The sequence below is a fragment of the Bactrocera latifrons genome, unplaced genomic scaffold (assembly GCF_001853355.1).
Source record: "Bactrocera latifrons isolate USDA-ARS-PBARC rearing strain unplaced genomic scaffold, ASM185335v1 scaffold_11, whole genome shotgun sequence".
Taxonomy (NCBI): Eukaryota; Metazoa; Arthropoda; class Insecta; order Diptera; family Tephritidae; genus Bactrocera; species Bactrocera latifrons.
In genome coordinates, this window is record NW_017534519.1 from 1,861,973 (window position 1) to 1,881,024 (window position 19,052).

General features: G+C 35.6%; 2 protein-coding genes across 7 annotated transcripts in view; both read left to right on the plus strand.

Moving 5' to 3' along the window:
- Positions 1 to 5,580, plus strand: part of LOC108972617 (tropomodulin) — a 128,393-nt gene extending 122,813 nt beyond the window's left edge. For 2 of the 6 annotated variants that reach the window (XR_001993653.1, XR_001993655.1), the window contains exons 9-10: positions 278 to 703; positions 1,402 to 1,680. Coding sequence is in view for 3 of the 6 variants with exons in the window: in XM_018939329.1 (XP_018794874.1) it covers positions 3,947 to 4,079 (133 nt within the window). In the remaining 3 variants the exon portion in view is untranslated. Of the gene's footprint in view, positions 1 to 277; positions 704 to 1,401; positions 1,681 to 3,946 lie in introns of those variants that run through there. The other 4 variants (XR_001993656.1, XM_018939439.1, XM_018939329.1 and 1 more) reach the window with 2 other exon arrangements.
- Positions 5,581 to 10,171: 4,591 nt separating this feature from the next.
- Positions 10,172 to 14,780, plus strand: LOC108972088 (sodium-independent sulfate anion transporter-like). Its single transcript, XM_018938556.1, has 5 exons — positions 10,172 to 10,898; positions 12,752 to 13,535; positions 13,592 to 13,894; positions 14,026 to 14,171; positions 14,242 to 14,780. Exons 1-5 carry the CDS (start codon positions 10,569 to 10,571, stop codon positions 14,656 to 14,658), a joined length of 1,980 nt encoding a protein of 659 aa, XP_018794101.1. The 5' UTR covers positions 10,172 to 10,568; the 3' UTR covers positions 14,659 to 14,780.
- The last annotated feature ends 4,272 nt before the right edge of the window (positions 14,781 to 19,052 follow it).

Genomic DNA, 19,052 nt, shown 5'->3' on the forward strand with positions numbered 1-19,052 from the left:
CGCCCGTAAGGACATCCATCATCCAGTCAAAAAAATTCATAAATTTCATTACATATGTATACCGCTTTTTCTCTAGCTGCAGTGAAGTACTTTGAAATTAATTCTAATTATTAATACGAAAACTTAAATAAACAATTTGGCACTTCACTGCAGTTATCGGTTCGGCCATTGAAAGTCACACTAAACATCAGCAACAACACTGCTAACTCATGCTAAACACAAAACAAAAAAGCCGATCATTCTAAAGTAAATTTCGAAATTTATATATTTTATTTAGGAATTAAACTGCGATTTAAATTATTAAGTGAAATATTAACTATCCCAACCTAAAAAACAAAAACTCACCACGTAACGTACTCTGTTGAAGCCCAAAGGATTAATAGCAGACCTCAAACATAGAACACGAATACCACAACAACAAGAAACAACAAAAAACCGAACCAACCATAAAATGTGTGAAAGCATAAATCGTTTTAATTTTACTTACAAAATAGTAAAATCATGTATTTACTCATAATTTAAAATGATATCGATAACAACAAAAAGTTTGCTCATAATTCAAAATATAATCGATAACAACAAAAAATGTAAACAAAAATGTGAAGCAGCTGTTGAACAAAACCGAATCACCTGTGTATCTAAGTCTGTATGTACACCGTATACACTGTAACTGTCGTTTGGCGTGGATGTCGAGCGCAAAAAAGTTCGTAAATTTTGTAACCGTTGTTGTTGTTGCGTTGCTGCGTTACTAGTGTCTTTAAGATGTTGTGAAGTGAACTAACCAACAAAGCAAATGTTAGCCAAACGCATTAATCTTACGAAGAGGCGCTTAAGTAAGCACAAATGAGCTTTCACTTTTTTATTTTATTGTCATAATTATTATTTTTTTGTTACTTTTATGTATTTTTTATGTTATTGATACAGTGTTGAGCACGAGTGGTTCCATGCATATGTACGCCACTGTATTTTTTTGATTGCCTACTAACAATTGCATACAGACCCAACCTGAGCAGTTAAGCCTTCAACTAGCTGCAACAAAGCTGAAAATGTAGGCGTGTCCACTTGAAGAGTCTTCAACATCGGTCTTCAGTGTTTTTGTATTTTGAAAAGTTGAAAATTAATTTTAATGAATGCGCTGGAAAAACGTTTAAAATTCTGCCCAATAACTTTCCCTCTCGTGTTGAAAATGCTTGTTGTGAGAACGTTCTTAAATGAAGTTACTACTAAAATGAGATTACTCCTAATTGAATGCCATTACTTCTTGTTGTTGTTTATTAACTAAAAGTTCCCACCACACCTTAGCATACATACCTACAATTTGTTGTTGTAAACATGTTTGACTAATCAATGTTTCTTGTTTTTGGTTTTTTCTCTCTTCCACGTGTTCTTCTCTACTTCCAGTACGTGTAAATCGCCTGAACCAGCGTAAATAAACTGTGTGAACCAACCAACCAACCAACTAGCCACTTTGTTGTTCACCTTAATTTGCAAAGCCAACCGTAAACAAATAGAAAACCTCTACAATATACATACATACATAATTCTCTACTACTTACATAATATGTGTGTCGTTGAAACAAAAACTAAGTAGAACAAAAACAAAAAAAAACATTGTCAAACTCTTTTTGTATTATTGAATGAATGTTTTGTAAATCATGTTAAAGCAATGAAAAAAAAAAACCGAAAACCACCAAACTATAAAATTTGCTCGACTAATCACTTGCTCCATCTACTACTGTGTTACTCCAACTACAATTCAACTGCCACCACCACCACCACACCACCATGACCTTAGCAGCCACAACAACAATTTCCAGAAAAATAAATGGTGTAATCAAGCGAGAAAAGTCCCATTGAATGAAATTGTGCGAAAAAGTACGTATGAAATTTTGAAATTTACTATGCTTCAATTATTTCGTAGACTTAACTTTTAAGACATATACATATGTATATATGCATTCTCTCTGATGGAAAAAAAATTTTATTGTGTTTTACAAATTTGGAAGCTTACTAAATGACTTGACTCATTAGCCATTTTTAGAAATGCGCTGTAAGAACTTTATATAAGGTAAAGAATTCTTAAGACACAAGAAAACAACCATTTCGACTTTGTGTAACTGACTGAGTGAACTATAAATGAGTAATTATAAAAGTGGCAAATATTTATTTAGCTGTTCTAAGGGACTCAAGTAGTCAATCAAGGTCCAGTTCCGTTTACTTAACTTCATATTAAAATTCGTCGCAAAAATGTGCGTTGCGCATACATATTTACATATATAATATTTGTATGTCATATTTGTTTTCAGCGTCTAAAAAATAAAACCATAGCATAGTGTAAAAATCACGTTATTTGTGTTTCGATTGTCTCTCTCATTTTATAATAACTAGGCTTTGGTTGTTTGGAATTATTTTTTTTGTATCGCACCCACGAGCATATATTTTATATAAGAAGCATCATCAGTATGAGCACGATTTTGGGAATTAAAAAAGCTATCAATATCTTAAGAGTATATCTAGACATATTTTATAAACAAAATATTGGAAAAAGAAATATTTTTCAAGATATACTCGATCTCTGACGGCGCTAAAAAACAAAGATCCATTGGAAAACTATATACAGAACATACAGATAAAATTTAATAGTGATCGGATCATTTGTCAGCGAATAATTACTCAATATTTAAAGATAAATGATTGTCTATCTAACTGCCTGACGGTTACTAATATTAATTACATATTATATCTTAGTTATCATAAAATATTAAAATAAATGCCAAATTATGGTTATACATATACAGTGCAATAACTTCGATATTTTTTCCAAAATTTATTGTTATAAAACATTAAAAAAGCGGAATTAATTCTTTTAACATGCCTTTCAAATTTGCTTAAAATTTAAAACTTTTTACTACTATAAAATTAAGTTATGTGAAGAAACGCATTTACGCAAAATAAATGCAGCTATTAATATTCGGGACTATGTAAACAAACGTAATTAATTAAAAAATTAGATCGCATAGTTAAAATGTCCGATATATTTAATTGCAGGTGCTAGCTGGTTAAGTCGTTTTGCTTTTGGGTTGTTTAATTTAAATTAATTACTTATAAGTATTCGCCAAATATTTAATATTAAATATCAAAATTAAAATGGATTTCCGAAAGTCACCACGGGCAATTGTTGTTGTGATATACATGAAATCTATATTTTTCTAATATATTTTATTAGCTTAATTAAATCAGCAAATATTGACATTCTTGAAAATCTAAATTTTACATACATACATATAATAATTGATATCTTCAAGCACTCTGTACTCTCAGTTGACAGTTTATTAAGCAATAAATATTTTCAACTGTCAAGATTAGGAGAAATGTGATTAATTAACAATTTCGCCCTTACAGTAAAATTGAGGGGGGACAAATAAAATGTAGTGAGAAAAATCTTCAGAAAAATATTTTCTCAAGATTTAACATTTAAAAATTTAAAGAATTTTAGTTTGAACGCAATAAAAATAAAATATAAAAAAAACAGATTAATTGCGATAACTAACAATCTTTCTTATGTGGTGTGTTCGTACTCATTATTCCTTGTAGCTTATGAGTTTATGAGTACCATATATGCGTAAAATAGAAACAATGCTATTTATTCAAAAAGAGCGTCTGCCACCTCACTTCAGTGAATCCATACTTAATGCAAATGCCGTCAAGTTAATATAACTTGAGAGCCTTTCAAACATGTAATTGTTCTCTCATTCAGACTGTCACAAGTAGCGTCTTAAGTACTTAGCCAAGTAAATATATATCTTCTCTATTTGACCAATATTTGTCGGTGTGCGTCATACTGAGTTTTTCCTACCTTCACTCACACTAATATAAATGATATACACATATACATACAAACACACTTGTAATTTGACGACATCATCAAACTTTTGCTTTTTCCCAGGTGGCCGCCTACGACGTTTGGGTCACTTCAGCCGCAACTACACTGTTGGCGCTTGGCAGTAGAAGGCATGCAGAAGGCAAAGTGGAATGGGAGCGCAGCAAGCCGAGGCCCTTATTTATACACACATACCTAATCGTACGACTTCAAAAAGCAAATAGCTAACATCAATTATAATCCTAGACTACTTGAATGCTAAAGTTACATATGCAGTTGCAGCATTTATAATTCACGTTTATTAAAGTTTGTAAACAAAACTCAGGCACCCATGCATGGGCACTAACACCATCGCAGGGCTCGGAGCAAAATGCACACACACGCTTTATTATTCTCAATGAAAATGCTTAAAAAATGCATACGGTACATAACAGCCGATCTGCTATAAAATATAAATGTTTGTTTGTTTTCTTAGCTTACCTACACACATATTTGCATATACGTTGTACACATATATGCGCGGTTAAAATGCTATTTTATACTTACATTTTATCGAATTATGTTTTAAAAACGCGCATAATATGTGCGCACATGCGCAGAATTAGTTTTATTTATGTTACTAGTTTATTGTTGAGGTTATTTCATTTGTATCACACACAAATTGGTGTCTAATTGTAATTATGTTTATAAATTGTATGCGCTCCGTGGCGTTTTTGTTCCTTTGAACGCAAAATATTTGTAAAAAATCATGTAATTTTCATAGTGAAACTTTTGGACCACACCCACACAACACACATATACCCACATACATATATGGTTGTATGTTTAACAGATGCTGCCAGTAAATGTACTAAATGCATGGTTAGTTTATAAAAATATATACACTTATATATTGTACAGTCAAGTGCAAATGCGTTCGATTTGTTTTGAAGCCACTCAGAAAGGGAAAATGTCCAGAAGTTTAACCCAACCTGCCGTCTCTACAACCTATCACGCACTTGCGGCAATAAGCTGTCATATTGTTTAAACCTTATCAATGACAACTAGAATAATTATATAAAAACTTCAAGAGTGAGCTTACAGTGCTAAGTGGCTGTTAGTCCACCAAACTGGCAAATCATGGCGTCTGATTTGCATTTTCGCACGGTTTTCCGCGCAAATGTAAAAAAGTATTGCGGTGTAAGAAGCAAACTTCAATTGCTTAGTACCAAGCATACGTCAGCTTTCTTGAAGCACTCGATAGGCAATTTTTTTTTTTTTTGCACATACGCCCTACTTTTGAAGTGTAGAGAAATTCTTTAACATTTAATAAACTTCTTCAATAAGAGAAAAAGAGAAGGCGAAAAATTAAATAAATTTAACATCAACAAATTGCAATCAATTTGGTTCAAGTCAAAAATGATGGTGAATGGCTTGACGGTAAATTCATTGAATTCTCAACTCCACACAAGAACATTGAATTTCATGTTAAAAAAGAAAGAAAACTCGTAAGTGTGTTGTGTGCTCACGTATTTTACTGCACTGCAAAAACTTACCACACAAATCTATAAACACTCACCCACCCAAATACACAAACAACAACTGCACACGCATCAGATGCACATAGTACACACACACATATAGAAAACACACATATATGCATACATAAAGCTAATAGAGCTTGTACTTGCAATTATTCTGTTCATTCATAATTCTTAAAAGTTGAAATGCATACATGCGTACATAAGAAATATGTACATACTCACATATATATTTTGCTTATCAATGAAAGTAGCTTTTGTATGGCAAGCGTTAAGAGATTGAAAATGAAAATGGAAAATAAGATCATGCTATTTTATAATTATAATTAAACAAATTCAACAATCGAGCTATTTAAATTGCAACTGATTGAATTATGATTGAATATATGATTTTACTTTTTAATGCAAATTTGTAAAGTGTAATAATAAAAATTTATATAAACATACATATATATATATTTAATGATGAAAGCTTATAAATTAATGAAAATTGTAAAATAAAAATGAAATAAAAAATAAAAAAACGCTTAAAAATGTAAAGAAACTTTTTTTTTGTGCTTTTATGTTTGAAAATATGATATATGTACAATAGTGTTCGAAATAGTAGCAGTGACATGAAAAATGGCGCAATATATTGTGTTTCATGGTTCTCGAGGACGCGGAGAGTATGTACGAAGGCCAGAAAAGTATTAATTCGATCCCAGATATGTTTCCCGGTATATTCAACATATGGAGTTGTTTCTCTTACTATGGTATAGGCTTGTAATGTGAAATAATGGAGACGACGACAGGTACCATACTCTGAATGGAAATTGCCGTTGAAATGGATATATCAACAAAACAACCGAGCCCAAGCATACTAGCAAGTCGGCAAAAAAACTGGTTTGCTTCAAATGAAGTTGAGGTTATGAGCTGGACGGCTTAGTCGCCCCACCTTAATCCAATTGAGAACCACTAGGTAGATGTCAAGGAAACTGTAGGGAGAAAGAAGGCCATAAAGCCATTTCTCTTGAGGAATAAATGCGTTTAATGGACTCCATGCCTTTGAGATATGCAGCTTTATTATTCAACTACGGTCATTCGATGATGTATATGATGAGATCCGTGCACAATGAAAGAATTTTGATAAAAACATCATAATGTTCGATTGCACCCTCTGCATTAGCTCTTCCTTCCTTTATCTCAAGAGCTTTAGTACTGCGGTGTAAAAGTATAGAGGCACCTGGCATAAGCATGTTCTTTTATTTCGGAGACTATCTTTTAAAGGCAAACGCAACAAGCGAAAGAATTTAATATGCCGTCATAATCCGCAAATCCCAAGTACACCTGATATGGCTATTTGTGCATAACACTTTCAATTATCATCCGACTACTGTGACGCAAGCACAATTGTCATACAACGGTCCAAATGGTGCGAATTTCAGAAGATTTTTTGTTTACTTCTTTTTTATAAAAGTGGCCAAACGACAATTTTTTAACATCACTTTAAATACAACACGAATGAACCTTTTCAAACCACACATGCTAAACAAATTTCATTTTTTAACTTAATTTTGGTCGTCACGCTTCCGAGCTGATTGTTAAGAGCCATTTGATTACTTCTGACTTAGGTAAATATGTACATAAAGACATACGCACAATACAAATTGTTCACTAAGTAAGAGTAAATCCATCTTCAAATATTCATAGACTCTAGGTACACCCACAACATTTGGAAACACACTCACAGACATCCTTATGGTATCTTCTATTTCAGAACCATCTGAGCAAATGTGAAAATTGTTGAAGCAAACTTTTGGTGTAGCCGTTGGTGGCCTTGTGTGTTTAGCTTTATAGATGATAATTGGTCCAAACTAAATAAAAATGTACATACGGTACATTTACGTTTTCAATCACTTTTGATCCCATCTATATGAAACTCCGCATTTCCCTTGTCAAATATGATTTGGCAGCTTGGCCGAGTAGAAAAAGTAAGGAGTTCATGAGTACATAGATACATACACAACTGAAATAAAATTATATAATTTGGGCATGACGAAATAATTTCCTCTAGCTGTCCTTTAGTAAAATGAATAATGGAATTTGCGAAATACAAATTGAAGTAAACAAATTTTAATGTGATGAGAAGGTTTGCATCTCTTATCTCGAACTTAGGGCATAATTGTGTGGGTCAATGTAATTTGGCATACACCCAGAGAACATAATCTGCTTAGTTTAATACATAAAATATGCTTATGGCAAAGGAATATCAGCCGTTTCCAGAAAAAAATTGTCAATCCCGACTTTAACTATATTTGTCTTGGGTGGTTGGTTGAAAAGGGATGAACCACAGACGAAAGCACTTAAGGAATTATTAAGCACATTGTGTTCTCGGGTGGTAATCAGTTTGAATCTAGCAACTCAGAGGATTTTGTAAAAAACCTGATTCTTTTCCATCCCAGCTGCCCAGTGTTTCTTAAGTTGTAGTGTCGTTATCCATGGAATCCTTTCCTTGTCCCTTTTCTGGGAATTTGCATAGACTCCAGAGTCATCCTCCGTTTACGCTCTGCATTTCGCTAAGTCCACCTTTCTCATTTTCTGAAGGTGGATTCCTGAGGTTACGTGCCCTGTAAAGATCACTATAACGTTCCTAAGCTCCATTTTGCCTAGAAGTAAGAGCTTTTTGGTCTGTCCACCATCCACACTACCCCAAGTAACTTTGTGGTATGCCCTGTGTTGCTTGTGTTTCAAGCCGTGTTTGTCTAGTGTCCATTGCATTTGACTTACCATAGTGATCTGAAATTTTTGATCCCCACATTTTTATTTTTGATTTTTTTTTTTAAATTTCCACCATTTGCCACTCTCTAGATAAATCACATAAAAGTAAAACCGAAAAGCACACATTTAATCAAACAAAATTTTAGGATCAGAATTTAGTCGCCAAAAACATCATCAGCGCTGCAGCATCTGGAGTAAAATTTTCCTCGACTTCGCTCTACAAATTTCTTACAACGTTGAACAGCTTATAATATGGGAGGCATATAAATGGACTCAGATGGAATGGAACTAGCAATAGGAAGCATAATATTCGAAAGATGTGCCAATATGCAGCTCATTACAAGAATTACTCAATATTTACATCCAAACGAACAAAATGGAATACCTACATATGTAATACAAAGCTTTCGGTATACAAAGTCCTTTAGTGCACCAATAAACTACTGCTGTGATATTTGTGTACTTAAGCTACTAAATATTATCCATTATTGTCAGTTTGTCAATATTAGCTTGGGTCTGAAATTGCTACATTAATGACTGAGATACCTAAACATGCGAGCACACGAACATGCACGACAATAATTTTACACGAGAAGGAATATCAGCTGCAAACATCTTCCACCGCCATCAAATAAAAATAGTAATAAAGATTACTTTAATTAGATGTATAAACGCCGAACGCATGAGAAACCACGTTCGGACGACGATTGTAATAAAATGTATCCATAACACGTTAGATTTGCCGAAAATGAGGAGGTGAAAATGTGATGATCTCGCCAAAAAGATCTAGATGGAATAATAAATATATATAAATAGATAAATAAATGAGGATTGCATTGCGACCTAAGGTCTACTGTGTCCTCTCCTAAGTCACAATGACTCACTTAGCCTCAGCATATTGATTAGTTCCTCTATGCTGTTCTATGCTTTTGAAACGATGTGATTCCTATTTGGAAGCATGGATCCAAGGGCCTTTACTCTGTGTCCACAGACTGCTGTACAGTGCTTCTTGAGGTTGTAACCACCCATTCCCAACTTGGCATGATGCGTGCTTTGGATTTATTACCAATATCCCTCCCTGTCCTACCATTTTGGTGGATGCTTCGGCGTGGCCAATCTCATCAGTCAGTTCATTCTCGTGTATACCACGGCGACACGGCACACAGATAAAGTGCATTTGGTTACGATCTAGTAGACTATTCAACCGTTCATACACTCCTGCGCCAGTAGCAATTTGATCTCGTACACAGCTTTACGCGGCTTTACGTGTCGCTTGTCTGTCGCTGAGTACATATGACTGCAGGTTTGTTGCGATAGTTGCGTTAGGAGTTTAACTCTACGCACCGACTTATAGTCTTTTTCACCTCTGCTTGGAATATGGTCGAAAAAGTTCTGCCGCACCATTTCCTTTCGACAATTTCCAGTTGCCGGTTTGATTGGACTATCCCTAAGGAGTGGCTAGAGAGTAGAATCATTTTATTCAGCCTTACTGCTAAGGGTAACCTTGAAATAATGGAATAAAAATAATAAAGTTATCATCAGCTGTCGGTGTCCCTGGGGTATTCAGCTCATGATATGTCGTTGGAATCCGTTTAGGATAGTTTGTAGACTTAATTTTGCGACGAAACGAACCACTCACAAGGGCTCAAGCCACTGTCCCTAGAGAGAGAGTTTATTTTTAATCGAATTTAATTGTCAAATTTTCGGGGCATTGATTTTCTCTCACTTATCAGCGCAATAAAATAACGATCAATTAGTTCAATATCAACTTAATCAGGTGCTTTTTGACGAATTAATAACTCAAGTCGATGAGGCTTTGAATCACACTTGAAGATTTCGCATATTTGCCTGTTTGTCAAGTCAACCAATGAGTTTGGTTATCACGATAATTTGACTTAAGCAAATACCACTTTTATCACGCAGATACACGCGCTTAGCACAAATACTACAATCACTACACTATAAATACAATATTCACGACTTTTTTCAAGTGACTTTGCTAAATGAAGGCGTCAACGGTTAGGGCGACACTCTTCCCACTGTGTAGAATCACTCTCTACACTTGACTCGACGCGTTCGGACGTGCGGAGAACCAACGTCTCGAATCGGAATTCTTGAATTCATTGCTCTAGTTGTTTTGATTGAAGACGTTTCGAGCGGAACCCTACAAATTAAATTTGTTTAGAAAACTTTATATAAAAGCAACTTATATGAAACTTAAGAAAAGCAAATAAATAGAACTCAGATAGAATAAGCACTTCAAAACAAATTGTGAAAAACAAAGTAGCACGTATTGTAGTGTTGTGTAAACTCGAAAAACCTCGAAAGTGAAGCAAATTCAACTGAAACGCGGGCGACTCTCATAAATAAAGAGTAGTGAATAATTATTTGATATATATTTGGTTCGGAACATGTCAAGTGTTGAGACGGCGGAAGAGTTTAAGACGCGCTCTCAGATCGATCAGCCGGTGGAGACACAATTCAATGGCTCCACGGAATTTGTACTCATTACTGATCATAAATCACCGAAGAAGGGCTGCAACATCGGCGATTTCCTCGAGTCTGGCGTGAAGAATGTCTTCCGCAAGAAAACACTCTACAAACGTTTTCCGATTTTGACCTGGCTACCGCGTTACACACGTAACGACGCAATCGGCGATGTGATTGCGGGCATAACGGTCGGTTTAACGGTCATCCCACAGGGTTTAGCCTACGCAGGCGTTGCTGGCTTGCCAACACAGGTTAGTTGCGCATTTCATCGTAGTCAGACCAAGAAATGTAAGTTTATTAGGGTAAACACGCGGCGCGTGCATTATTTGCCAACGAAAACACCGAAAAGTGTTATGTAAGGATAGACACTTTGCCCACTTTACAACTGCGTCTGTGACTTTTGTGTGCCTTTGATCGTAAATCACTTTGGAATTGTTCAAGTGCAGGCTCCCGCTCGTGCGTGCGCGTATCAGTGTGACTTTTGCCCAGATAAGTGGTGAAATATGTGTTGATCTTGATCCACATCATAAAGTGGCTTTCACGCTATTTACTGATTTTTATGCGAAAGATCAAGACATGATGACGCGTGCATTATTTGACTTTCGATATAAAGTAGTTACATAATTTGCAAAGAGTCTTTCAGCGCAGAAAAGTGTACTTTGGAAATATTAAAATAAACTGGTGAAAATTGTTTAACTGTTTGCAGTTCTAAGTTATGTATGTTTCGGCTTTCGGTCTTTATCGCAAAACCCTCAAGTGTCACAAGTGCTTTGTGAGGATAAACACACACTTCATTGGCTAGAACCCAAAGAATTTTTGAAGCATTATATTAGACGCAAAATTTAGATCTTGTCAAGTCTGTCTTTATTTAGACTTACAGTTTTGTGAGACAGCTAATGCGCAAGGCATTCTGTAAAAAGTCCATAATGCTACAATAGAAGTTATCTAAAGTGAATGCATACAAAGTACTTGAAAGCAAAAAAGTAACAAGTCAACAAAAGTGCATAGGCGCATCTGGCATGTGTACTCACGGGTATAAGCACATATGTAAATATGTAACTATACGGACTACTCATCACAATGTTTGTTAATCACAAACAAGAGTTAGTTAAACATACCCAGCTTCCTGACATTTCCGACAATTTTCCGCCTCATTTAAAAAAAAAAAAAAAAAAATATTATGTATTAAGTTCAAGATTTAATGAAGATGTTTTTCCATCTGATTACTCTCTTCAATGAGTGCTTCTAAACATTGTTGAAGTATTGACCCCCATTCAGCTTTACATTATTTCATTTTATTGATCCAGTTCTGTTCCCACTCTGTTTTCAAGTCCAGCATAAGGAATGGCATTTCCACGGTTGATTTTCGTTAGCAACCAGAAGTCTACATAACTGTTTACATATACATAATTTAAAGATCAGTTGTAGGTACAAAACTCAGACTCAAGTGCTTAGTAATAGGACTGCGCCGATTTAAAATTTTTTAAAAACTTTCAAAATGTCTGCGATGTCTTTTCGGAGCCGATTATACCTTTGTTTGAGTCTCTTGAGGACTTTGACGCCGCCGTGTGCCACCCGTAAGTTTGCTTCTTTGTCTCGGGTTCATACTCAAAGATCCATGAGCCATCAACTGTAATTACATTACTCAAATCACTGCTCACAGAAACACGTAGCGCGATAATATTTCTCCTGACTCTTCAGGTGCTCGGATACAACTGACCAGCCGCTCGTTCGTTAGCTAGGAACGCCCTCTACGGAACCCAGTCGATGCGCGCACGCTCCAAAGTACAGTCGCGGCGGAAGAAAATCAGTCCTATTACTTTCTGGATAAACCCTATATATACTTTATAATAACTCGTTAAAGGATCTCCAAAACTGTTGAGCCCTAATGCAAAGTTATAGTGGTACACTGCATTTTAGTTATCATTTTACATATCAAATGAAGTGATGTGCAATCAAGTGATGCGACATCATGCGACTAAATTCGAGCTAGTTTTATACGAGTATCAAGGGAACTTGTACTTACAACATTTGTTAAGCTTTACTACCTAATGTGAAATATATCTGAGGAATATAATAATACAACAACTTTTCCTTCCGCTAGTTCGGCCTTTATGGCTCCTTTATGGGATGCTTTACTTACGTTCTACTCGGCACCTGCAAGGATAGCACGATCGGTTCGACGGCCATCGCATCCCTAATGGTCTTCCAGTTTGCCAAAGGTATATGGCAACTAGCGATATTGCTCACCTTTCTTACCGGCATCATAGAAATACTCATGGCGCTCTTTCGGCTGACTTTCATAATTGAGTTCGTATCGGGTCCAGTGAGTGCCGGTTTCACCAGCGCCGTCGCACTGATCATCTCCACGTCACAAATCAAAAATATACTCGGTGTTAAGAATGCGTCGGGTAATACATTTTTGGAGCGTTGGATTAGCATGATCAAGGACATTAATAGCATACGCGTTGGCGACACCATTCTTGGTTGCAGTTGTGTTTTCATTTTGATTATTATGCGTTACGTGGGACGTATTAAAGTCGGTAGGAAGAACGATCGTAAATGGCATCATGTTTTCGCAAACAAATTGCTGTGGTTCTTGGGCGTTTCGCGCAACGCAATTCTGGTGATTGTTTGTGCCGCCGCAAGCATGTATTTGGAGAAGGAGGGTAGAAGTTATTTCCGCATCACAGGTTTCGTACCGGCGGGGCTACCTGAATTCGGTTTACCGCCCTTCTCTATTGAGGCAACACCAGCAAACGCCACTTCCGGGGCGTTAGCTGTCGAAGCTATGAATTTCACGGATATGGTGGCTGAATTGGGTTTCGGTTTGCTCATTGTACCGCTCGTCGCTTTGTTGGAGAATATCGCCGTTTGTAAAGCTTTTGGTGAGTTTAATTGATTCAATATATTTATATAATGTAATAGTCTATTATTTTTACAGCTAAGGGCCAACCTATTGATACAACTCAAGAGGTGCTCACCATAGGCATCGCAAATGTGGCGAATTCACTGTTCCAAGGCTATCGCGCTAACGGCGGCCTCGCACGTTCGGCTGTCAACAATGCCAGTGGCGTACGCACCCCGTTGGGAAACCTTTACATCGGCTTGATTGTGATATTAGCTCTGCTTTTCTTAACAGAATTCTTTTACTACATTCCACAAGCGGTCCTGGCTGCTATTATCATTTCGGCGGTTATCTTCCAACTGCAATATCACGTGGTCTTGCCAATGTGGCGCAGTAAACGTGAGTTTCACCGTTATTAATAAAAAGTGCAATAATTTAGATTTAAGGAACTGCAGAGACTAACCCAAGCAAGATTAATGAAATGTCAGATTCAAATTGTAGTTGAGTGATTTGATGACTTTTATTCACAGGTTTGGACTTGATTCCCTGTTTTGTTGCCTTCGTTGCGTGTTTGGTTTTACCGTTGGAGATCGGCATCCTTGTTGCAATCGGTGTGAATCTTCTGTTTATTTTATATCACTCAGCACGTCCCAAAGTGCGCTTGGAGACATTAGAGGTACGAACTCATCATAGCAAACAATTTTCAGTGATTTGTCATTGTTTAATGAACTCATTCATCGTTTCAGACTCAGGATGGCATCAAATTCCTGCAGCTCACACCGGATCGTTGCCTAATCTTTCCTTCAGTTGAGTTCGTACGCAACCTGGTGCTCAAGTTTGGCAACAAAACCACACTGCCGGTGGTCATCGACTGCACGTACATCTACGGCGCTGACTACACTGCCGCCAAGGTGATCTCTTCTCTGATCGAAGATTTCAAGCGACGTAACCAAAAAATTATTTTCTATAATTTGAAACCAAATGTTGTGCAAATCTTCGATGGTCTGCATATTAGTTTAACTTTGTGCTACAACACTGACGCACTGACTCAGGCGCTGAGGGAAAATCAAAATGGCGCGGCGACGAAACCGCCCCTAGAGAATGATGTAGAGGGTGGTATAAAATGTAGCAGCGAAACATTGAACTCAGCGCTTACCGCCTAAGCTTCGTGAAAGACGAGTACTGATAAGTGATGTATGCATAGATGTTAGTTTTGTTGTAAATTATGTTCCTAGTTCGTAAAATAAAAACGATTACAGTTATAGTTTTAAAATAAACAAAAACGTCGGAGACCTTATAAAATACAAGTATACACATATATATATATAAATGATCAGAGTGAGTTTTTGTATGACATTTTTTATTATTTATGAATGGTATTATATCTGTAATCTTGTTTTTCTTTTTTTGTCTTATGAAGATTACACTTTTTTTCAAATACCACTCGCGTTCTATTTTTAATAATTCTTTGCCTATTTCGCTGTCAGATCACGTTCTGCAGTGATAGTATGTAAGCTTGTTTGTTTTTTCTCTTGCAAAATTCCGATTGTTGCTGCCTGGGCTGTGTGTGGCAAATTTAAAAAAGAAATTATAAAATAGGGTTCAAAGACATTTGCTTCAGTAATTTTGTATTCATAAACAAAAACAAAATTCCATGTAACCAAAACATATCGAGATAAGTATGTGACAAAAATTTGTTACACTTCTTTTGATAATTACACTGATATAGACGAGCAGAAGTATTATTTGCTGTGAAATATTAGTTTCCTTTTCTTCTTTATTTCTGTAGACAACACTTACGACTTAGCAAATGAGTGCCAGTCGTTTCTTCTTTCTTTGATTCTGTGTTGGATTTCAAGGTCGCTATTGTGCTTGGTGTTGATGTTGGTTCCAAGATAGTCGAAATTATCTACGACTTCAAAGGTATGACTGTCAACAGTGGCGTGGGAGCCAAGTCACGAATGTGATGACGGTTAGTTTGATGACACGAGATATTTAGTCTTGTTCTCGTTCACAACCAGATCCATACGCTTTGCTTCCTCTTATAGAAGACTGTACTTTTTTATTTAGCTTTGCAGCTCATACTCATACTCCAGTAATGGATTGAAAAAGTGAGTCTACCAGTTCAATAGCATAATAGTCCACAGGACACATTGAAAACTTCATTTTATGCTTCCATCCAGGAAACCACGTAGGACCCAAGTATATTTCATGATTAGTTATTTTACGTCAAACTTGAAACTTGAAAATCATGCAGCATTTGCTATACGATCTAGTACATAAGTACACAATTGTTCAGCCTAAAAATATGCAGTGACTTTAAAGCTGCACATTATGTTCGCTTAGGAAAAACTCTCTGCACTGAAAGAAAAATTAGTTTCTTGGAAACATTACCTAGAGCAAACTTTTCGAAAAAATAACGCTACTCAGTGAAACTAAAGGAAAAATTTGCGACTGATGTGCTAAGAGATGGGGGGAGATGAGGGCAGAGAACGTATATTTATAGAGAAGGTTCACGATGTCAAAAATTTAGGGACATTTCAATTTTGGGATATTTACTGTTTTGGATGAGCGTGTTTCACCACTTAACATGAGGGGCATGATAATAGCAGAATTGAGCATTTTCAGTGGTCAATCAGAGAACTTATGCTATTTCCGATGTTAAGGAATGTACGCTTACAATGCGCAACCGATTCTGCATATAATTTATATMCATACATACTTATGTTATATTTTATATCAAAACACAAAAGCATGTAAATACATATGTACGTACAAATTAAACTATTTCATGATGAATTCCTTAAATCTTGGGAAATATATGTATAATAAAATCATATTTGTTCATGTTAAAAGACCAAGCGGTCGCACATATTCCCGTATGTAATTATGTGTGCATGTAAACAAAACGAACCATACGCAAAATGTTTGTACATTTGTCCACACACAACTTTGTATGTAAATATGTACATATGCATATTGTTTCATGCGAAATTTCCGTTGACACGGACAACCAATGGCGAAGCTCACGTTTTGTCAAGGAGTAATTGTGTTGTTGGTAGAAAATCCGAGCTGTGCCGAAAACACAAACGAACAATCGCCCATTGCCACTGCTTCCCTTGCCGCTCTAATAGCTTTACCAAAGAACTTGTGTAAATATGTGTGCATTTGTATGAGCGTGCATACATATCGACACAAAGTTTTGCAAGCCGCGAAAAATCTTTTGCACATTCCTTGACAAATACAGTCAATCCCAGTTATGTGCCACAATCAAAGATACAGATGTTTGTGGTTTGTACAAATAAAAATATAATATGGCACATACACGAGTGCGAATACTTAAGCGAGTGGTACTTAACCGGGATTTACTGTACACATAAATCAGAGGAATATTGAATATTTTATTTGGCAAATTTCTTGACTTGAAAATCGACAAATAAACTATGTTGTCAATTTTATTCTATACTTATATTTGCGGGGTTGTCGTTTTTTCCTTCTCATACAAATATCAGAAATTGTTCAATTTATGATTTTTAGCTTTTGCCAACGTCGAGAAAAGACGCTTATTTGCAAAGGCAAGCGCGGGGAGATGTAATGGTATTTGGTTTTATGAATGAAGCAAGTTTGCCTGTTGAAAGCGTGCTTGCGTTCAGGAATGAAAATATTGTTGTTGTGTACTTTTCTACAAATTTGGGCATCGACTGTTTGACTGCCATATTAACTTGTGACGCTGTTGATGCTATTTGAGACGTTTGTTGTTTTTGCAGAACAATATTTGTAGTTTTTGCGGGCGACATACATATCTACATGGGAACGCAAATAAGTATGTTGATTTGTGTATGCATTAATTGTCCGGCAATGTCGTACACATATGCATATGGATGTACACATGTACATATAGAGCAGTGCGCGCACACTTTTTACTGATAAATGATAATATCACGATTTGAATTTGAATTGTACTTACATATGTATGTATGCAACTATGTGCTGATATGTAGGCACGTATGAAAAATGAAATGAAATGCGATTTACATATAATATTATTGTAATATATTATAATAAGTAGTTTAGGATACTATGATAGTATGTCATATATGTATATATAGCATATCTACATACTCATGTGTAAATTTAAAATATATTATCAAACATATGAAGCTCTTATTTGTACGTTAACTACAAATGTTACTTTGAAAATAGCATAATTTAATGATGAAGTTATCAATTTTGCATGSATTCACAAAAACTCGCAAAATGATATTCAATATCAATTAATATGATTGCATGTAAACGTATAGAATTATATGCAAAAGGCTAACATACGTCTGCAATAGGAATGTATATTTCTGAGCATAATTTTCATTGAACCGCTCAGCTCGGTTCACGCGCCACTGTTAAGATTTCTCCTTCTTAGCTAGCTGTGGTGAAACACACTTAAAACCGGTATCGGACCAACAATTTTTAAGGCGAAGTTTAAATGATCTTAATAAGCGGTTTAATCGACATATGTAACAGAGTTGTCCAGTCTGACCGATTTCGACAAATGATCAATAGAATATCAAAATACACCAGTGTATTAAATTACATTGGGCTGCCTCGAAACTGACGAAAGTTCCTTAGGCAAAGTTCTTTAGAATGATCGATAAAACAATTTCATGCATTTCTGGAATTTTTCATCTGAAGTATGCCATCTAACAATTTGTTAATATTTATGCGCCGGCATTAAATATAGTTTTGGTTGTTGTACCAAATAACTTAGAGGAGGAGGATAAATAAAAATCCGTTTCTAGGCCATTTTTAGTTTTTATAGCCTCATCAGTATTTATTGTGCCAAGTATTTGACGGGGTTTGAATAGTGGCTGCCTATGATTGAGAAATCGTAAGGAAATGCGTGGCTTTTTATAGGCAAATTGTGAACTAAATATATTGGAATAATTGAATTATTTTTAGAAAATGTATTATTTGTATTTACTTAAACCTAACAGCGGCGCATCCAAATTATATGGACAAAAAACATATCGCTTAAGAAAATTGATTTCTATTCGTGTTTTCGTCATAGATGTGTGTATATGTATGGGCGAACGCATGCGCACAACTTCACCGTTTTCAATAATAATGTATGTACATATATCAACATACCCATTGTTAAAAATCACTATTCATAAGTGAAAATGTCTAGTATAAACAGTGTACGCTATGTTTGTTGTGTTTATCTATAAACGCTAAATCAAAATTGACTTATCAAAGCTCGAAGAGGAAGTCGCGATGTGTAAGTGGAAAATTTTAGTTATTATTACTGATTTACTACTATTCATCAGCGCAGGCCTACACTAGAAAAAAAATGTTGCTAACTTATTTCATTTGATCGGTTAACTAGTACTTTTTTATTCCTGTAAAAGAAAAAAATATGTATCACATGTAATGTTATATAAATAACAGAAGCTGCGAAAACTTTTTGCAAGTCAAAATCTTGAAATGCATATTTGATCATTAATAGTTACTCATACCACATGGTGTCCGTCCCTGGTTCGCGTTTATGTTTGTTAGATTGCTC